We start from the raw sequence: 18648 nt of genomic DNA on the forward strand, positions 1-18648 counted from the left end.
GTATGAACACCCATTCTCTGCAGCATGAGCATTAAGCATAAGTTTACAGGATGCCATGTGATCTGCCTTCCAGCCCAGAAGAAGGTCATGTTAAGAACATAAGAACGGCCATGCTGGGTCCAACTAATGGTCCGTCTAGCCCAGTATCTTGTCTTCTGACAGTGGCCAATGCCAGATGCTTCAGAGGAATGAACAGAACCGGTAACAATCAAGTGATTCATACATCCATGTTAATATACTAGTTGAAAATTAGCAGCACCTAAAGGGAAAGAGTCAACTCAGCCTAACTGCAGATATTAGAGGAAGTTAAAAAGCTTGGGGGAAAAACTCCTTTTAAAGACTACAGGATACTTTGTTTTTGTTATGTATGTTAGAATCATTATACTTTAATTTTTCAGCTTCATGTAATGAATGAGAGCTGTGATCATAGCATTTATATTGTCACTATAAATAGCCTTTATCTGGGACTCACGTCAGTGCAGAAGTGCACTATGTTTTTATTTTCAGGAAACAGGAGGACCACACCTGTGCAAGGTGCAGCTTTATCGTTCCACTCCATTAGCTATGTTAATCAAACAAAGTCTATACATAGTCAAAAACAGGGGTTCTCAAAAATTTTTGCAGCGTGAACAGCCTGTTAATAATTGACTGGCAGATACCTGCCATGCCACTTTTAACTGAACAGAGTATCTCCTTCCCCATTTATGATTGCATAATGTCCCTCTAGCACAGTGTCACCATGTAAACCACAATGTCTGTGTTTAGCCACTCCAGACATGAACAAGACTCTAGCAATAGCACTGTGCAAGCTGCTGCTGATAAAAGCAACAAGAATTAAGTAGCAAAGTAGGATGGTCCTACGACATTCTAGCAGCATTTATGTGAAATTGGACACAGATGACTTTGCATCAGGGTTCATATTGTTTACCAGTCTGCACGGGCTTTTGTGAGTATAGTCACTAGTAGAAAAGAGTCCAAATTCCAAAATAAAGTAACCAAGGAAGACTGGTGAGGCAAAGAGCAGCAGTGAATGCTAAGTGTGGAAGGGATTATTTACTAGGAGGCCCAAAGAGAAGAGTAAGTGAAAGGTGAGAGAAAAACGGGTAATGGTAAGTGATTGCAGTGGAGGTTGAAGCACTGAGGCCCCAGTGACTTTGTCCTATCATCTTCAAGATTTCTTATGTTTTCTGGATTAGTCTAGCTCTTTCCAATCAGGAATTATGTGCATAATCAAAAGAATAGGCCTGTCCTTGGCATCTCACTGAGCTCAGACTCCAAAGGGCAGAGTAAAGGGTCTTTGTACCTTTAGACTACCTGGGGCCAGTTCAGCCCCCACTTCAAGTTAAACAGCCCCGAAGGGCTATTCTGCAGCCAAAAATAGCCAGAATGCAAGAGGTAAGAACTGGCTCTGCCAAACTATGCATGAATGGGGAGAGAAGGGTTACAACAGGATTTGCTTGGAAGCAGAGGCAACAGCAGCAGGAAGATGGGAAGGGAGAAGAATGCTTCTTTGCATTCACTTTCCAAATTTCTGCTGTGTTTTAGTACCCATTACACTTTGCTGCTCCCCACTCAGGCAGTAGTGTGCAATCCAGTGGGGATCACCTGAAAACTTAATTCTGGATTGAATTCCACTCATTGAGAAGTCCTGGTCTTCACTGTGCTATAGCTGCTGCTTTGCTTCTTCTAGAATCATATCTTCATATAGGGACTCCCCCAGGGTGGAGTCAGGAAGGTGAGCTACACAAAGCTTATTTTTAAAGGACCCACAAACAAATGGTGCACCTTGTGATCATTACACTGCTTCATTCAACTGATGCCCTTATCAATAAATAATTTGTAAACATTTATGGCAATATAGATCTAAAATGGCAAAGATGAATAAATCAGTACTAAAGATAGACATACAGCACAATAAACAACTGAAATGAACAACCATATAAATTATCAGTCATGATTGTGCACATTAAATTGCCATTTTCTTCCACATCACTTTTAAGTGAAAGAACTGGTATCATTAAAATAAAATACCATCTTTTGGTGCATTTTCAATGGGTCTCTCCTGTTCCTTCCTCTTGGAATACTTTGCACGATGATAGAAAATGATGATGATGATAGTTGCAACATTCAAAAGAAAGATAAGCAACATGAGCCAATATGCATATCCATAACTGTTTTGGGAGTTTTGATATTGACTTGAAGAAAATACACAATTTGAAGCCAACTCTACAGACAGTTTGTTTGCCTCTATGTTCGCTGCAAACAATATCATGGTTAGAAGAACGAAGATGCCTAGAAAATAAGAATACAATGTTACAAATGGCATTTTGACATTACATAGGTACACTTATGCAAATGTAATATTTCTAACATCTATTTCACTCCAGGCCTTTCAACCAATTGGAAGAAAAATCTGGAGTTTCCTATGAAATGAATATTCTGGAAAGTTATTTAAAGAACTTAACCATGCCCCAGTTGACAACAACTGATATATGATGTTTTATGTACCTATCTCTGAGTCCAACTCAGCTCCTATTAAAGCCAATGGAAAGATTTCCCCTGACTTCTATGGGAGTAAAACCATTTAAGGGGAAAATCTTGCTGTTGGACAAACAGCATGGGTATACAAGTATATTCTCCACTGGATCCATATACAGGACTCCTATTGACACCAATAGGAATTTGCATGTTATACATAATAGAGATCTTACCGAAGATAAGACAGCTGAACTGCAGATCCAAGAGTCACATTTTCCCACAAACTTTAGAAAATACGGGGAGATGTAAGTCACCTTAGGAGTTACCTAAGTGGTGCTACAGAATAAATGTGTTATCTTTATTAATATGACTGAAGTAGAATCCTTGTTGGTTAGAAGTTTTTGGAATAAAGTAGACCGTGGGATTCTGTTTCTTCTAAAATTACAGTATATAACATTTTGTCCGTGAGAATGAGTACTTTTCTCCTTATTACTTCTGCATTTCTACATCTTCTAACCTTGCCTTGGCTGGCCCCACATGCACCCGGAAACAATAGGCTGAAGCTGTCTTAAGATAGCCTTGTGGTGGCTGAGGGTGGGTTTTTGGAATTTGTGGTAGTTGGTAAGAAAATTAAGAGTCTTCAGGAAACCTTCATATTATGTTTTATCCTGAATATGACTACATTTTAAAAGTTAGAGCCTCAGCAAGTGTAAATCAGTGGCACTCCATTGACTTCAATGGAGTGAGACTGTCTAATACCAACTGAGGATCAGGCCCCAAATCTGTAGTATTTTTGAAATAGTTCATTCCAGCACCACACTGCTTCAAAAGGGCTATTTGGGGATAAAGCAAGAGCAGAGGCACCCAAAATGACAGTTTTGCACATGGAATTATTTTGAAGGATGAGCCACCTAATACAAGGTACTCTGTAATCAGATATTTTTTCAACAAATTCTCCAAGTCCAAAACTTACTGTTAGGGGAAGCAGAACCCTATTAATACAAATCCAGCGTGAGTGTGTGGGTTATTACAACTGCGAGATCAGAAGGTTAGCAAGGTACATTTAAAGAAGCCAGATGCAAGCCTAATGGGCAGAGCTGGCCCTAAACCAAATGATGCCCCAGATGAGGAGCATCTTCAGTACACGCCCCCTCCATTTTATATTGTTGCATAGACGGGGGTTCAATAGATACCTGTCACTATTTACACTCTTCAAGTCTTAAAATGCAAGTACACTTTCACAATTACACAGTAAATTAAGATTCACAATATTGCAGCTGGGCTCTCATGTCACTTCACTTGGTTCTTATATCTCACTGACTGGCGATGCCCCACCCCTAACACTTGTGAGGGCATTGCTGACAACATTCTAAGAGGTTCAAGGAAAACGTAGTTCTCAGGAAGTCTGGAAGGTTCCACAAGATTCTACAAAGGTCCAGAACATTCTAGGAGGTTAGTGGAAAAATGAATCCGTATACGGAACACCCAAAACATTTTAATTCAAACATTCTGTTTTTCCTTTTGTTGCTAACAACAAAACTGGCACCCCAGGCGACTGCCTGGGTTTCCTGCCCCTAAATCTGGCCCTGCTAATGGGTGAATGTAGGGTTATACCTCTAGGGAACTGTTTAATGAGTTCAAATCTCTATCACCTCACTGAGTCCCTACTTACTTTTCAACTTAGGAAATATTTTGTTTGTTTTGATCTGTGAAAGCATTTTTTGTATAATGGAGGAAACAAGTTTTATCACAACATTTCCACCATCTTAAGTTCTCCATTTTATTCTTTTGATTTTAAATTTTAGTGTACAGGAGCTGTCACCTCTTGAGTGCCTCCAACCGGTCCTTTTCTTGCTCCTGGTGCCTAATGCAGGCTGCCAGGCAACCTTGTTGGATCTTCAATGGCTTGGTCATCTGGCCAAGTCACAAAGTCCAAATGAACCCCTTCTGAGGTAGTAGAGTCCAATAAATGAGCAGTCTCTCTGCCATCACTAGAGTCTTCAGCCCTAGCTCTGGGCCCTTTTAAATTCAGCTTTGTTCAGATTCCTAAATAAGCCCTGTCCTCTTCTTGGGGTCTATACCACTTTATTTCTGGCTGGTAGGGGAACCCAGCCCACCCACTACTCCAGGTTACAACCCAGGAACCCTATACACAGCAACCATGTACTGAATACTTCAGTCCTTTGCTGCTATTTCCCTGGGCCTCTTCCTGCTGGGCTCTTTTATCTCCAGCTCTATCTCAGGGCCAATATCCTCAGGTCTTTCTCTCTCTGCAATCCCAGCTATGCAAGTTCAGTCACCCATAAGCACTGTCAGATTGTCAGACTCTTTTGACCAGAGAGGAGCACCATTCTTCACTCTGTTGAACTGCTAAGGGCAGACAGCTTCCTGACTGGCTGTTGCTAGCCCTTCAAAGACCAGGTATCTGTGGTTTCTTAATGACCACTCCAGAGAGTCCTCCCTAGGTAAGTTTAGTGGACCCATCTTTGCTGCGGTTTTTCTCTCAGCTTCCCATTTCTTAGGATGGGGTGTAAGAGGACTGCAGGGCCCCCAGCAGAGAGCCGCAGAGGCTGAATGCTCCCTGTCACATTTAGCTATTTTTGCTTATATGTTTGGGTTACGACTTTTCTTCAGACATTAGTGAAATTAACAAGGCTCAGCACCACACTGAACTGGACACAACGGGCCAGATTTTTAAAAGGTATCTAGGTGCCTAAATATGTAGTGAGGGTACCTACCGGGATTTTCAAAAGCACTTGGATACCTAAATACCTTTTGAAAATGTAGTCCTTAGTCACTTCCAATTCCTGCATGTCTGCCTTGATTTCAGTAGTTTGAGAAGGGTCAGCTTCAGATCTCTAATGTGGTGTGCATACATCTAATTGCATTAAATTTGGTTGTAAATGGCTACCTCTCTTTTTTCCTTTTCATTATTCCAATCAGTGCACCCAGTAACTTACTGAATGATGGATTCATTTAAAATAAGCATTACAATTGTATTGCTCTCTAAAGGACCAAGGTGCTCAGATACCATGGTGATAGGTAGGGCATAAAGACCTGAGTAAAATAGAATTCTCTTTCAAATGTTGCCGGTTTGTGATATTTTCATAGTTCTACCCTAACCACTAAATTCATAGACATGTGATAGTTAAATTTTACTAGTGAGAAGATGATGCTGACTTGCTGTCACTCGATAAGTGCCAGAGCCCTTGCTAGAAATATATATTGGTAGAAATGGGTTGGTGTGTGTATGCATGCATGTGTGAATGAGAATCAATTCCTATAACTGATGCATGCATGCACATCCCCTCTCTCTCTCTCTCTGTCTCACACACACACACCTCTTTGCTTTGCCAGAGTGGTATAAAGGGGCCTTAATGTAAATGACAATCAGGCATTCTCTATGTTGTGTATTATATAATTTATTTTATCTAGCTATCTAAATAGAATAGCAGGCACTACATACTTACCACTTAGGGAATTCCAGGTATAGACTCCAATGGGACCCAAAAAAGTCTGGTAGGGATTGCTTACAGTGTTACAGCATGTAAATCCAGCACTGATAAGGGAGCTGAGCAAACTGAGAACCAGGAACAAGATAATCACAATGTTCAAACTTTTCATTTCTGTCTTGCCCAGCTTCGCTGTCACTGAAATATGATAGCTCAGCATTAATACCAGATACAATACTTTATATTAATAACACAGTTTTCCTCAAAATACAAAACTGATCATGGGCCTGGAAGGACTGATTTATGAGAAGAGAGAGAGAGAGAGAGTGTGTGTGTGTAGGTGTGTGTAGCTTGACTAAGCAATGCCTTAGTGGGACATAGGTGGCTATAAGTATAATCACTACTGACCCAACTAAGTTCCAGAGATCTGTGTGCGAATGGGAACAGGAGGCTCATTTGGGCCTTGAGTCTGCATACATTTGAGGATCTGGGCTTTCATCCTTTCTTTATATGTCTAGATTGCTGTGTCTATTATTTTTCCCTCGTCAATAAAAATCCTTCTAATTTGTCGATATCTTTCTGGTAATAAGATGCCCAGATCTGAATACAACATTCCAGATGCAGTCACAGTAGGGCTATATTGAGAATAGGGTACCATTATACCTGGATATTTTATTTATTTACTTATTTTGATTTAAATAATATTAAAAAGACACCTATATGGTGCTCCAGGTGCCTTAATTCATAATTAGTATAACAACAAAACCCTAGCCATATTAGAACAATCATTCAGACAGGAACTGTGCCAGGTAACACCCACAGAAAAAATAATTTCCACCCCACCTTTGGATAAAACAGATTGTGAAGTATTGAGTTACTATATATAACCAGAGAAATCATAACAGTAAAAAGGCCTCCACAGTGTTTCTTTTAAAATAAGTTATTGAAAATAAACAGAAAGGGAAACTGCTGTCTCTTGATTTATATGTTACTCTTGGGGTCTGAGGAAACTTGATACAATAAGTTAATTTCTGGAAATCTTGTTCCATGTAATGACAAATGAGGCTCTGTTACATAATTGTATACAGAAGGTAAGTAACTCTGCTTGAAATAAATAGTAAAAGATGGGGACTTGGGAGACGAACATTTCGCTAAGTTAAAATGAAGCAAGTGCTATCTCAGTTTTATTATGACCTCATTATGCATATAGCCTTATTCCTCATTTTTGTCTATTTCACAAAACAAGTCAGGGTCTGTAGCAGATAGGATCAGTCTATTCTTCTCTGCCAACCTTACTTTAACCTGTTCACTCAAGTTTAACTAATCTTGTGAGAGAGCCTTTTTGTCTGTCCGGACCCACTCTACCCCCTGAGCAGGAGTAATTGTATTCAGGCACACAGCACTCCCAAGTTAGTGGATGCAATATATCTGCATACAGGTGCAGTGCATTTAGAGGCACACTTAGAAACAGGTCCCGTCCAGCACAGGATTTTTTTTTTTTTTTTAAAAAAGGTTGTTAGGTAATATGTTGGTTGCCTTTCTAGTGCCTTTCTGTTCTAATATTTTGTTGGAGGCTAAAATAAAATCTCATACTTCACAGCAGGAACCAGCAAAAGGAATCTGCAAAAGCAGATTTTATTGAAAATATTTAAATGTAGATTTGTAGAGATTAAGACCCTCTGTGCATGTATAGTGCAAAACACTCCACATACAAGGACAATGGACTCATAGACTTCAATGACAGAAGGGACTATCGTGATCTTCTAGTCTGACACCTGCATATTGCAGGTTAGAGAACCTCACCAACCTGTGGAGTCTTCCCACAACCCTGCCTGGCCTTTCCCATATCTGTCTGTTATATTTTTACCCCAGGATGTTCAGGTTTTAGACTATACTTAGGACTGTGACAATGTGTTAGTTCTAGGACACTATTAACATCTCAAACTCCCATTGACTTCAGTGGGAACAAGTTTTCCCCTTGGTATCTTCAATCTCCAGTGCTACCAGTTTGACACCTTTCACAAGGTCTACATTCATTAAAAAAAATTACAGTATTTAATATACGTTTAAGTACCATATAAGCCAGCCCAACTTGATACATACCCATGAGGCATCACAGAACATCTGTCTGCTTGAAAACTGATGGTCATTTTAGTTAGTTCCAGTTTCAGTGCTTTTCAAGTATTTCTCAAGAGTCTTGTAAGGTATTGGAAAAATAATAAAATTCCCCCTAATGATGTTTCTTCCTGTTTGTTATAAAGTTAGTTCAAGACTGGCATGTGTGCATGCACTACCCTGCAACTTTTCCACAAAAGAGCCTAAAAATGACCCAAGTTTGCTTTTAAACTGAAACCAAGCCACACCATTGACAAAACATTTCACTCCGTTTTAGCTGAGCAGAACTGTTGGGCAGGTTGTTCCTGCCATAGGTAAATAGTCAAAACACAAACCCTGCTTATAGTTTGACAAATGTTCTGAGTAACAGTTTCTGAATTTTTGCCAGATCATTCTGCCTGTACTCATGAAAGTACAAAGTACTTGAATTACCCCATATAAATCATTAGCAGCTTTTTAGTAGGCTGCTGTTACCTTGGTCAAGTTCCTTGTTTTCTGTACTGTTAACTTCCAAAATATATTGGATTTTCTATTTTACATCTTTCACTGGAGTAGTATTTATACAAAATAAATTGGGAGGTTGATCATTGTAAACATCTTTGTTAGTCTGTTTGTAAGGCTACTAATTAACCAACCTTTTAAAAACAACTAGCAAAAGTCCTTAGATCTCACAAACAACCTTACAAGGACAAAACTCTCCTTTCTAATTCACATTGCAGATCTTTATAGCACATTTTCCATTCCATTTCTCTCACACGCCATGAATTGAGATCAATGGGCGTTCCGCATGAGAACAAGGGCAGAATATGTGATAGAGATCCATAGTGCAGGAGATGCTTGCTATTAGTGAGAAGGAGTGCTATATGTTTAAAAGTATGTTCATAACTCTTCCTAATAGAAGAAAAAGTGTACCTCTCCTTTTACATTTTCTTTGTGTACATGTCTGTATTATCATCATCTTTATAGTCTGAAAAAAACCCAATATTTGAGGATTCCAAAGCTAGACATATTTTCACTTTTTTATGGTAGCTAAATGATGACAGGTAGCCTGTGCATTTTAAAATCCTTCTTTATTTCCAATTGCTGTGAAGCAAATGGTTAGTCTCATAATATAATGAAGCACATAATATAATGAATGACATGTTAAAGTTGTTGGAATCTTTGCTTGGAAAGATTAAAAATGCTTGCTGGAAATTCAACCCAGCTGCAACACTGGAAACAACTATGGAAGATATTGAATTTTGCCATTTAAAATGGAAACTTCACAGGACGCAGAAGAAAGAAGTCAAGCTGAATGACATCTGTTTCCTGAGCAGATTCAAGAAACAAAACCTCATCTCCAGAGAGCTCACCATCTATAACCCTATGATTACTACATAAAACCCAAAATATGCTGAACTTCTCTGCAGAAGGAACTTAGAAAAACTGAGGAACCATTTCCTGAACTGTACATACTTCAGAAGGGACCACCTCAGACAAGAAATCACTGCATGCTCCCATACACTGGAAGGCAAAAATCAGGAAACCTACCTGGAGATCACAGAGGAAATCCAAAACTATCCAGAAAAACCTGATGACTGTCATCCAATACACAGACAAAAAATGGAACCAACTATAACTACTCCATAACCAACAGACCACTACCTCTGAGAGAAACCATGACACCAGGACCAGCACATGGGCACTACATGACACCCCACATCATCAACCTATCAGGAGTGAAGTATCTGTACTCTCCAAGGGACTGAACTTCTGTCCCAACACAGAACTTAATACCATACTAGCATGAGGAGAACTAGAAGAATTCTTCTGCCGACTCTGCCTCAAGAAATTCTTTCACAACAAGGGTGACACCAACCACCTCTCCAACTACAGTCATAAGAAAAAAGAATCATCTGACTGGACACCTCTCAGTGGACAAAAGCACATAATGGCTCATTACTCAACTGCTTCAGGAAAAAAATCTACCATGAAATCCTCAATAAATATTTCATCCACCACAATCTCTCAATCATTGAGACGACAGCAATACAGTTCCTGAAATCAAACCATCAGACAAAGGGGGAGCCATTGTAGTCCTTAAAAGTAGTGACTATATCGAGGCCAACAGACAACTCTCTGACACCACTTACTATAAAGAACTCAAAGAAGACTCCCCACCCCAATTCATGCAGGAATTTAAATATGCCATCAAATCTTTCCTCAAACAACTCCAAGAAAAACTCTACAACCTCATCCGCCATGAACCTACCCCAGGCACCTTCTAAATGCTTCCCAAGATACACAAGCAAGGGAACCAAGGCAGGTCCATCACATCTGGCTACAGCACTTTCACCAAAGGAGTATCAGAACTCACAGAAATCACGAAAACGTAAGAATGGTCTGACCCCATATGGCCAATCACCTACCTAGTCCAATATCCTGTCTTCCGATGTGGCCAATGTCAGGTGCTTCAAAGGGAATGAACAGAACAGGGCACTCATCAAGGGATCCATCCCTTGTTGTCCAATCCCGGCAATGGGCAGTCAGACCTAGGGACACCCAGAGCATGAGGTTGCAACCCTGACCATCTTGGCTAATAGCCATTGATGGGTCTATCCTCCATGAACTTACTAAGTTATTTTTAAAATTCATTTATAGTTTTGGCCATCACAACATCCCCTGGCAATGAGTTCCACAGGTTGACTGTGTGTGAAGAAGTACTTCCTTTTGTTTGTTTTAAACCTGTTGCCTATTGATTTCATTGGGTGACTCCTGGTTCTTGTACTATGTGAGGGGGTAAATAGCACTTTTTTATTCACTGTCTGCACCATTCATGATTTTACAGACCTCTATCATATCCCCCCTTAGTCATCTCTTTTCCATGCTGTTTAGTCCCAGTCTTTTTAGTCTCTCCTCATACTGAAGCTGTTCTATACACTTTATCATTTTTATTGCTCTTCTCTGTACCTTGTCCATTTCTAATGTATCTTTTTTGAGATGGGGCGACCAGAACTTTATGCAGTATTCCAGATGTGGAAGTACCATGAATTTATATAGTGGCATTATAATATTTTCTGTCTTATTATCTATCCCTTTCCTAATGGTTCCTAACATGGTTAGCTTTTCTGACTGCTGTTGCACATTGAGCAAATGTTTTCAGGGAACTATCTATAATGACTCCAAGATCTTGTTCTTAGGTGGTAATAGCTAATTTAGCCCCCATTGTTTCGTATACATAATTGGGATTATGTTTTCCAATGTGCATTGCTTTGTACGTTGGTTACCTTCCTTCATCGTCAAACCACTCACGACACAATTGGCCGGCTTCCTTCAAGATAATAATGACTTCCTCCAGAAATTTTGCAACATTAACAACCTCCCCCAGAACATCATCCTTGCCTCAGTGGATGTCACCTTCCTATATACCAACATCCCTCACCATGACGGCATCACTGCCGGTCTCAAATATCTAAAAGATAATGTACAATGTTCGGAAATCCACCCCAAACACATTGTTAAACTCATCCATTTCATCCTTACCCACAACAACTTCACATTTAACAATAAACATGTTGCCCAAACCATAGCCATGGGTGGTAGGATGACACCTCAATATGCCAACCTCTTCCTGAACCACCTTCAGGAATAATTTCTGGAAAAATGTACTATGAAATCAATAATATACGTGAGACACATGAATGATATTTTCTTCTTCTGGAGAGAGAACCTAACTTTCCTCCTAGATTTCCACCACAACTTCACCTACCACCCCACACTGAAATCCATATGGGGTATAACAAAGCAATTACAATCCATTCTTGATAGGGCCACAGCTTGAAAGAAAATCTTTCCCAAACTATCTCTTCTGGTCTTCAAATAATGACACAACCTTGCCAAACTCTTTATCATTAGAAGGAAGCTCTCTATAGATCAGAACACACTACCACAAAGCAGCACCAGAAACTGCCAGAAAAACAGATGCAAAACATGTAGACACAGCTCCACTGCTACGATCATCAGTATCCCACCCACCGCCACACACCTTTCAAGATCCATGAGTTCTACACATGCCAATCACTTGTGGTATCCTCATCCAATGCATCAAATGCCCCAACTACTATGTGGGTGAAACCAGACAATTGCTCTGCTCCCAAATGAACTCTCAGAAAAATAAGACAAAAACACCATATCACTCATGGAACAATTTTCACAAAACGATCACTCTATATCTAACCTCTTAGTCCTTGTCCTCAAAGAAAACCTGCACAACACCTTCAAGAGATGAGCCTGGGAATCGAAATTCATAACTTTGCTAGATACTAAAAATTAAGGATGTAAAAGCCTGAACATTTAAATGGTAATCAGCTGTTTAAACATTTTAAACAGCTGATTACTGTTTAAACTGGAGGGAGGAGGGGAGCCGCAGCTGGGCGTGGCTCCCTGCAAGTAAGAGCAGCTAGGCAGCTCTTGCTCACGGGAAGGCGTGGAGCCCAGTGCCAGGGGGGGCGAGCCACAGCTGGGCGCAGCTCAGCTCCCCGCGACTGTGAGCTGTCCTGCACGCGCAGCTGGGGGTAGCTGCAGCTAGGCAGCTCTTGCTTGGCAGTGAGGAGCCGAGCCCAGCATGGCTCCCCCCCAGGTGTTTAACCGTTCTATTTTTACAACATTTAAACGGATTCTTAATTTTTACATCCCTTCTAAAAACCATGGACTTAATACAAACACTGGTTTTAAAGGTTATTACAATTTGTAACACACCTGACTGCCTGCTAACCCTTAATTGTCCACTTCATTTTAAGTGGTCTCTTCTACAGCATGAGGAGACCCTTATGCTTAACAATCTGTCTCAACTTGTATTTAGCTCAGACACTCTGATTACCCTCTCCAGACCTGAGGAAGAACTCTGTCAAGCTCAAAAACTCATCCCTTCCACCAACAAAAGTTGGTCCAATAAAAGAAATTACTTCACTTACCTGGCCTAGCTAAAAAGAATTTATTTTTTAAAATATGAACCTAACTCTGTTTCATAGCCAGACAACAACATAACACTAAGGGCCATGCTAAAAACACTACTGAGATGGGGAAACATCAGAGTTTAATGTGAACATTTTCTCTCAACTTGAGGTTGTAGTTTTGGGGTCCACTGTTAGGAGTTAAGAATGGAATTTCTGTTATGCAGTATATTAACCAAAATGTAGCTATGTCCCCCACAGGTTACACAGATCCCTACATGCACCAATTGGATTTTCATCATGATCCAGAGTTTGGATCAAAAACAGAGCACAGCTCTTTACTCCCCCTGCCACCCCCACAATTAAAGGTATATAACTTGTACTGTCAATTCTATCTTCCTCACATAAATACAATCTTTTGAAAGCTTTTGGAATCTTCCTTTTCACTGAGCTTTGTTTGTGAGGACATGGAATTCAGCCTTCGCTAAGATGACAAAAGAGCTCTTTTCATCATCAGCTATCCCATTTACCTAAAGGCTTGTCTATTCCTCAAGACTCTTGGACGGAGGACACTGTACTGTACTGGAATGTTCTTACTTTTGTAGCCTGATTTTTGATAATCATTTTAACAGATGAAGTTAAAAAATGAAGAAAATAATCTTTCACAGAAGTGTATGTATATTTTGAGAAACTGTAGAATCCTATACAGAAGACTTTAACAAATAAATTATGCACAATACAGATCCTAAGAATTACTTTACAACAAATGCACTCTACACTGGCTTTATTCCTAAAGGAATTTTATTGAGTGGCTTTTTAACTTAAATCTATATTTAAACTATTATTTAAACATATCTTTATCTGCATAGTAAAAATCTGGCTGAAAGTAGTTTTCATGCCCAGAATAAACTCTGTGTCTTTTAAAATTTAAATATCTCAGGCAGTTTTATTTTTCAATAAATATGAATAGCTGTCGTGGTAAGAAAGCTAATCACTTATTAATGTCATATTTTTAAAATCTCACTTCTACTTTAATTAGACAAGAACAAAACAGGGCCCCAATTTATAAATATGTGTGTGTGAAGGGCCAAATCCTATTTGTCCTACCCAAACAAGTATTCTGTGACTGCTTTTCATTATTTTCATTTTACAATAGCACCCAGAGTCCATAATCAGACCTGGGACTCCATTGTGCTAGCTGCCGTAAAAACACAAAGATGAGGTGCATACTCTGAAGTGCTTCTGATCTAATGTCCTGCTTCTGCCATGAGCTCCATATGGGTAGACTGCTGTGCTCACATGGAGTCTCACTGAAGCCGGTGAAAGTTCACCTGCATGGAACTAGGATGAGGAGCTATGTCAGTTGGTGTGAGCAGGATACAGTCAAATGTAAACAACTTTTTATATACAGATATATTTGAAATTAAAGCAATATTTTAACTAGACAAATCTAGGGTTGATCTGTCCCCTAAACCTTCGTCTTAACTGAAACTCTTTTAATGGATTGGTACCAAATGGTGTTGCTATTTTCATTTTTTAAATATTTAAGATATTCTACTATTAACACACTCAATTAGTTTTTTCACTGAAATGTGGTCCTTATAACTTGCATGGAAATAACTTTGCCATCCTTATAATTTTGATAATATGCTGTTGTCACAGATACTCGGCCAAAGGTGATTTCAGTGCAGTTATGCCATATAGAAAGCCTCTCATCAAAGTTACATACTGTATTCATCTTAGGATATGTTGTCATTGGGTGTGGGTAGAGTCTCCTTTCTAAACTCAGAAAATAATTTTACCTGTGGAAAAATAAATTATCCTGATCATTATTTCCTAGCCCTAGGGTGGGGTCCTGTCTGTTTTTGTTTTGTTTTGGGTCAGTTTTGTTTTGTTTGTGACATCATGGTCTTTGTCAAAAGCATGACAAATAAAATAGACTATAAAATATATCTCTTGTCTGTTAATTATTCTAAACCAGTGGTTCTTAACCTTTCCAAACTACTGTACCCCTGAAGCCTGAGTCCCACCCCCACGGGGCTGAGGCATGTAACTTAGTTTCATGGCGCCCCTGTGGCTCCAGGCAATTGCCTTTCTTGCCACCCCCAATACCAGCTCTGCACTTGCGACCCCTCTAAACCCCCAGGTTAAGAAACACTGTTCTAAACCATTCTTCCCCAACTTTGTCAGTAAGTTTTGTGGCCTGCTTCTCTTCTCTCTTTTTCAAAGGAGTACATCAGCATAACTCCTTTGAAGTCAATAGAGTAACACTTCTGTGAAATCCAGTTTAAGGCCCTGATCATTGCACTTATGTAGAAGCCTAACTTTGTGCACTGTAAGTGCTTCCACTGATTTTAGCAGAATTACTTGCAGTATATAAAGTTAAGTATGTGTGTAAGTCTATGCAGAATTGGTGTCTAAGTGAGATCTTATTTATGATTTATTTATTCTGCATCATTTTACTATTTCCACTTTACTTTTTCTAATATTTATTCTAATATTGGCTATAGCATCTTTCTTCAAGGTTCCTCTAGGTAAAACTTCATTATTCATTGTTTTTTTTCTCATCTTTCCATCATCTTATCTGTAGCTAGGTTTGGAAGTAAATTTGGTAATCATCAATTTCACTAAATATGCACAAACCAATGAAAAAATATTTCCACTGACAGCTGAAACCTGTATAGGCAATAAGGAAAATGTTAGTTGGGATCTTGTTAGAGGTTGATTTAAGGGCATTTATTTTGTATATTTTGACATGGGGATGTTGACAATTTGTGTTTTAATGGTATAAAGCTTTAACTTTTTGAATCTCAATATCTATTGTCATTAAATAATTGTCTGACACTAGTCACATAATTTCTCACAGCTGTGAAAATGTAAATGGATAAAAATTGAGAAAAAATTATTAAAAATAAACATCCATATTATCCACCAAAATTATAACAATATGAAAATTGAATTCTGCCAAGCATACATATATAATATATACTCTCTCTCCTTTTTTTTACCTTTCACTTTTTTCTGCTCTCTTTTTTGTTTTTTGCCTGTCCTCCTCCTATCCTATGGTAAATTTACTAGTGAGAGTAAATATGAAGAACTGAAGATACAGAAAAATTAGTCTTGTATATAAGTGTAGAGTTCAGCTTTGAGCCAAGCTATTGGACATTTTCAGATGTCATAAATTCTAAGATGTGTATGGTTGGAAAAATGCAACTTATTATAATTGCCTGAGTTGTTTTGGAAATCTCATGTAATTGTTTATCAAAGTGGAATGTGGACAGGTGCTCCTTGGTAGTCACATGGAGATACATAATTATGAAATGTTTATGTCAGGCTCACATTGCAATGTACATTTCATAATGTGATGTTAGACAAAAGGAATTGCTAGAATTCTATAGCTTCAGTAATATGTAAACATAAAAGATTTTAAAAATACTAGTTAATATGTTGAACTGACTGAATCCACCATTTAAAAGTTAAAATGAAGGAGCTCTAAAAGAAGAGGCTAAAAATGAATATTACCCAATGTTAATATTTTCTCCCAATATCTAATTAAAAATTACAATCAATTTATACAAATTTTGCCAAAATATTTGTATATGCATGGATAAATAGTTTAAATTTTTATAGCTTAACATAATAAACTTCTGACTATTGTTTTAGAATTAAATTACTGTCTAAAGCCTAGCATTTTGGTCAGAGCACCATGTATTTCATGAATTATATAAAAACAATACATAAAACATAGTTTTTATCTATTTTTATCTATTTAGTTTTTATATTCATTTATCTAAAGCCATTTAATATGTATGCATCCAGGACTCTAGATTTTCCTTATCAGTAATCACATAGGGCCTGATCTTGTGAATGGCAGTTAAGCAGGTAACAAACTTTCTATATAAAATATTTGAAATAGTAAACCATGAATTTCACCTTAATAATCTGGAGAAAGAAAGGAAAAATCTAGAAGCTAGTATAGATGATTTTTATATAAATCACAATAAATACAAAGATAATATGGCATTCTTAATCAGTGGCAACTGTATTATCTTTTAGATTTGAAATAATTTGTAACAAAAATTATACTAAAATAAGCAGTTACTACTTTTCTGCTATTGACTTGCAAACTTAGACTTGCTGTTTTTAATACAAATGTTTCCCTTTTACCTTGATACTTCCAACAGACAAAGCTATGGACTAACAAGATCCTGGATAATTTGAAAGGCTTGCTGTTTGCAAATGTGTTGCAGCTATTGTGTGTATTATATACTATGTGTTCTCTTATTTTTACTACTCTCCTAAATCCCATAATGTTAGTATGTAAATACTCTTGTCTTCAATAAAAATATTGTATGTATAAACAAATAAAAGACATTAACCACTCTTCATAGTGTCTGCTAACATGAAATGTATCAAGGTAAGACAACTCAACAGTATCCATTTATATTCGTTATAGTAGTTACCTTGAAAATTGGTTGCTGGCGTTTCAAGTCCACCAATCACCTTCTTTGAACACACTCCTTCAAAAACCCCATATGTGACTGTTACAATAGCACTTGCATTTCCTTCGGTAAAGTTAACATTACTCGAGACCCAGTTTTTGGATGCAAGAACAAGGCAAACTATCACGAAAGACCAAATACTAGTAAAAAAGGCGGATGCAAACATTAATGTTTTTTTTCTGGATGGCATTTTATCAGAGAGATGTGTTTCCTTGGGGTGCAAGTTGTGCTTTTCTTCTTTCCTTAGTCCTGTTAATGAGAGCTCCAGTCTGAAAGAGACTGTTAGAGATTGTGGACCTGTTTTTATACTGGTAGAAAATTATGCCAGGAAACTTTGAACTAACAGCAGTGGTAATAAAGTTGTAAAATAACTGAACTTTGGTCTGGAGAAAAGATGTTGCCATAGTTACAACCATACTAGTCTTACAAAGCACAATAGGAATCTGCCACTACAATGTCTCTTCATCAAATTATTTCTTATTGGCTGAGCTTTCCCAAGTGAAATGAGACCAAATCAAGCATTAGTCTTTCAAATCAGATTTCCTCATATATCTTTTAGAGCTTACAAAATACTGGCTGTAAAATATTCTAGTTCATGAAGAGATCACAGAAATCTTAAATTAGTGCTTTCCTGAAGATTTTTATTCAACCCATAAAACATTCTGAGCTGGTACAGGGAGAAGAGGCAGGTAAGACTGGTAAGTAATCTGGAAAGATAGTTGTCCTACATCCATATAAAAAAGGCTTTCTGACAACCTGATAGCCCCAGAATTGTAATAGTAACTATTAACATGGAGATCCTCCTTTTTTCTCTGTTTTATTTTGACATAGGTTATAGAGCAACCCAACAATCCTGAGCTTGAGATGAAAAGGTCCCTTATGGAAAAGTCCTACAGAATTTAATAAAGAATGGCTTAAAATTTAATAGAAATATTATTAATCTATAGAATTTAACAGCAGGGATATAAAGCTCTATTAAAGTCTACACAATTTTAAAATTAATACCAGTAGAATTCCAACTAATTTCGAGAGGACTCTATTTGTTTCCTCCCTATTAAGTCCTGTAAGACTTTTCCACAGTGGAAGTTGAGGGGAGGTGTAGGAAGCCGCTGTCGCCTCCCTCGGAGCAAGAGCCCGAGGAAGGGCGCGAGCGCCCTGATTGGACCACCT

General features: G+C 38.2%; 1 protein-coding gene across 1 annotated transcript; it reads right to left on the reverse strand.

Moving 5' to 3' along the window:
- Positions 1–770: 770 nt before the first annotated feature.
- Positions 771–17717, reverse strand: CLRN3 (clarin 3). Its single transcript, XM_067533392.1, has 3 exons — positions 17440–17717; positions 5949–6128; positions 771–2292 (listed from the first exon to the last, which is right to left on the reverse strand). Exons 1-3 carry the CDS (start codon positions 17666–17668, stop codon positions 2018–2020), a joined length of 684 nt encoding a protein of 227 aa, XP_067389493.1. The 5' UTR covers positions 17669–17717; the 3' UTR covers positions 771–2017.
- Positions 17718–18648: the final 931 nt, after the last annotated feature.

This window comes from Emydura macquarii, unplaced genomic scaffold (assembly GCF_026122565.2).
Source record: "Emydura macquarii macquarii isolate MOO-44397 ecotype Brisbane River unplaced genomic scaffold, CSIRO-AGI_Emac_v2 contig_3343, whole genome shotgun sequence".
NCBI lineage: Eukaryota > Metazoa > Chordata > Testudines > Chelidae > Emydura > Emydura macquarii.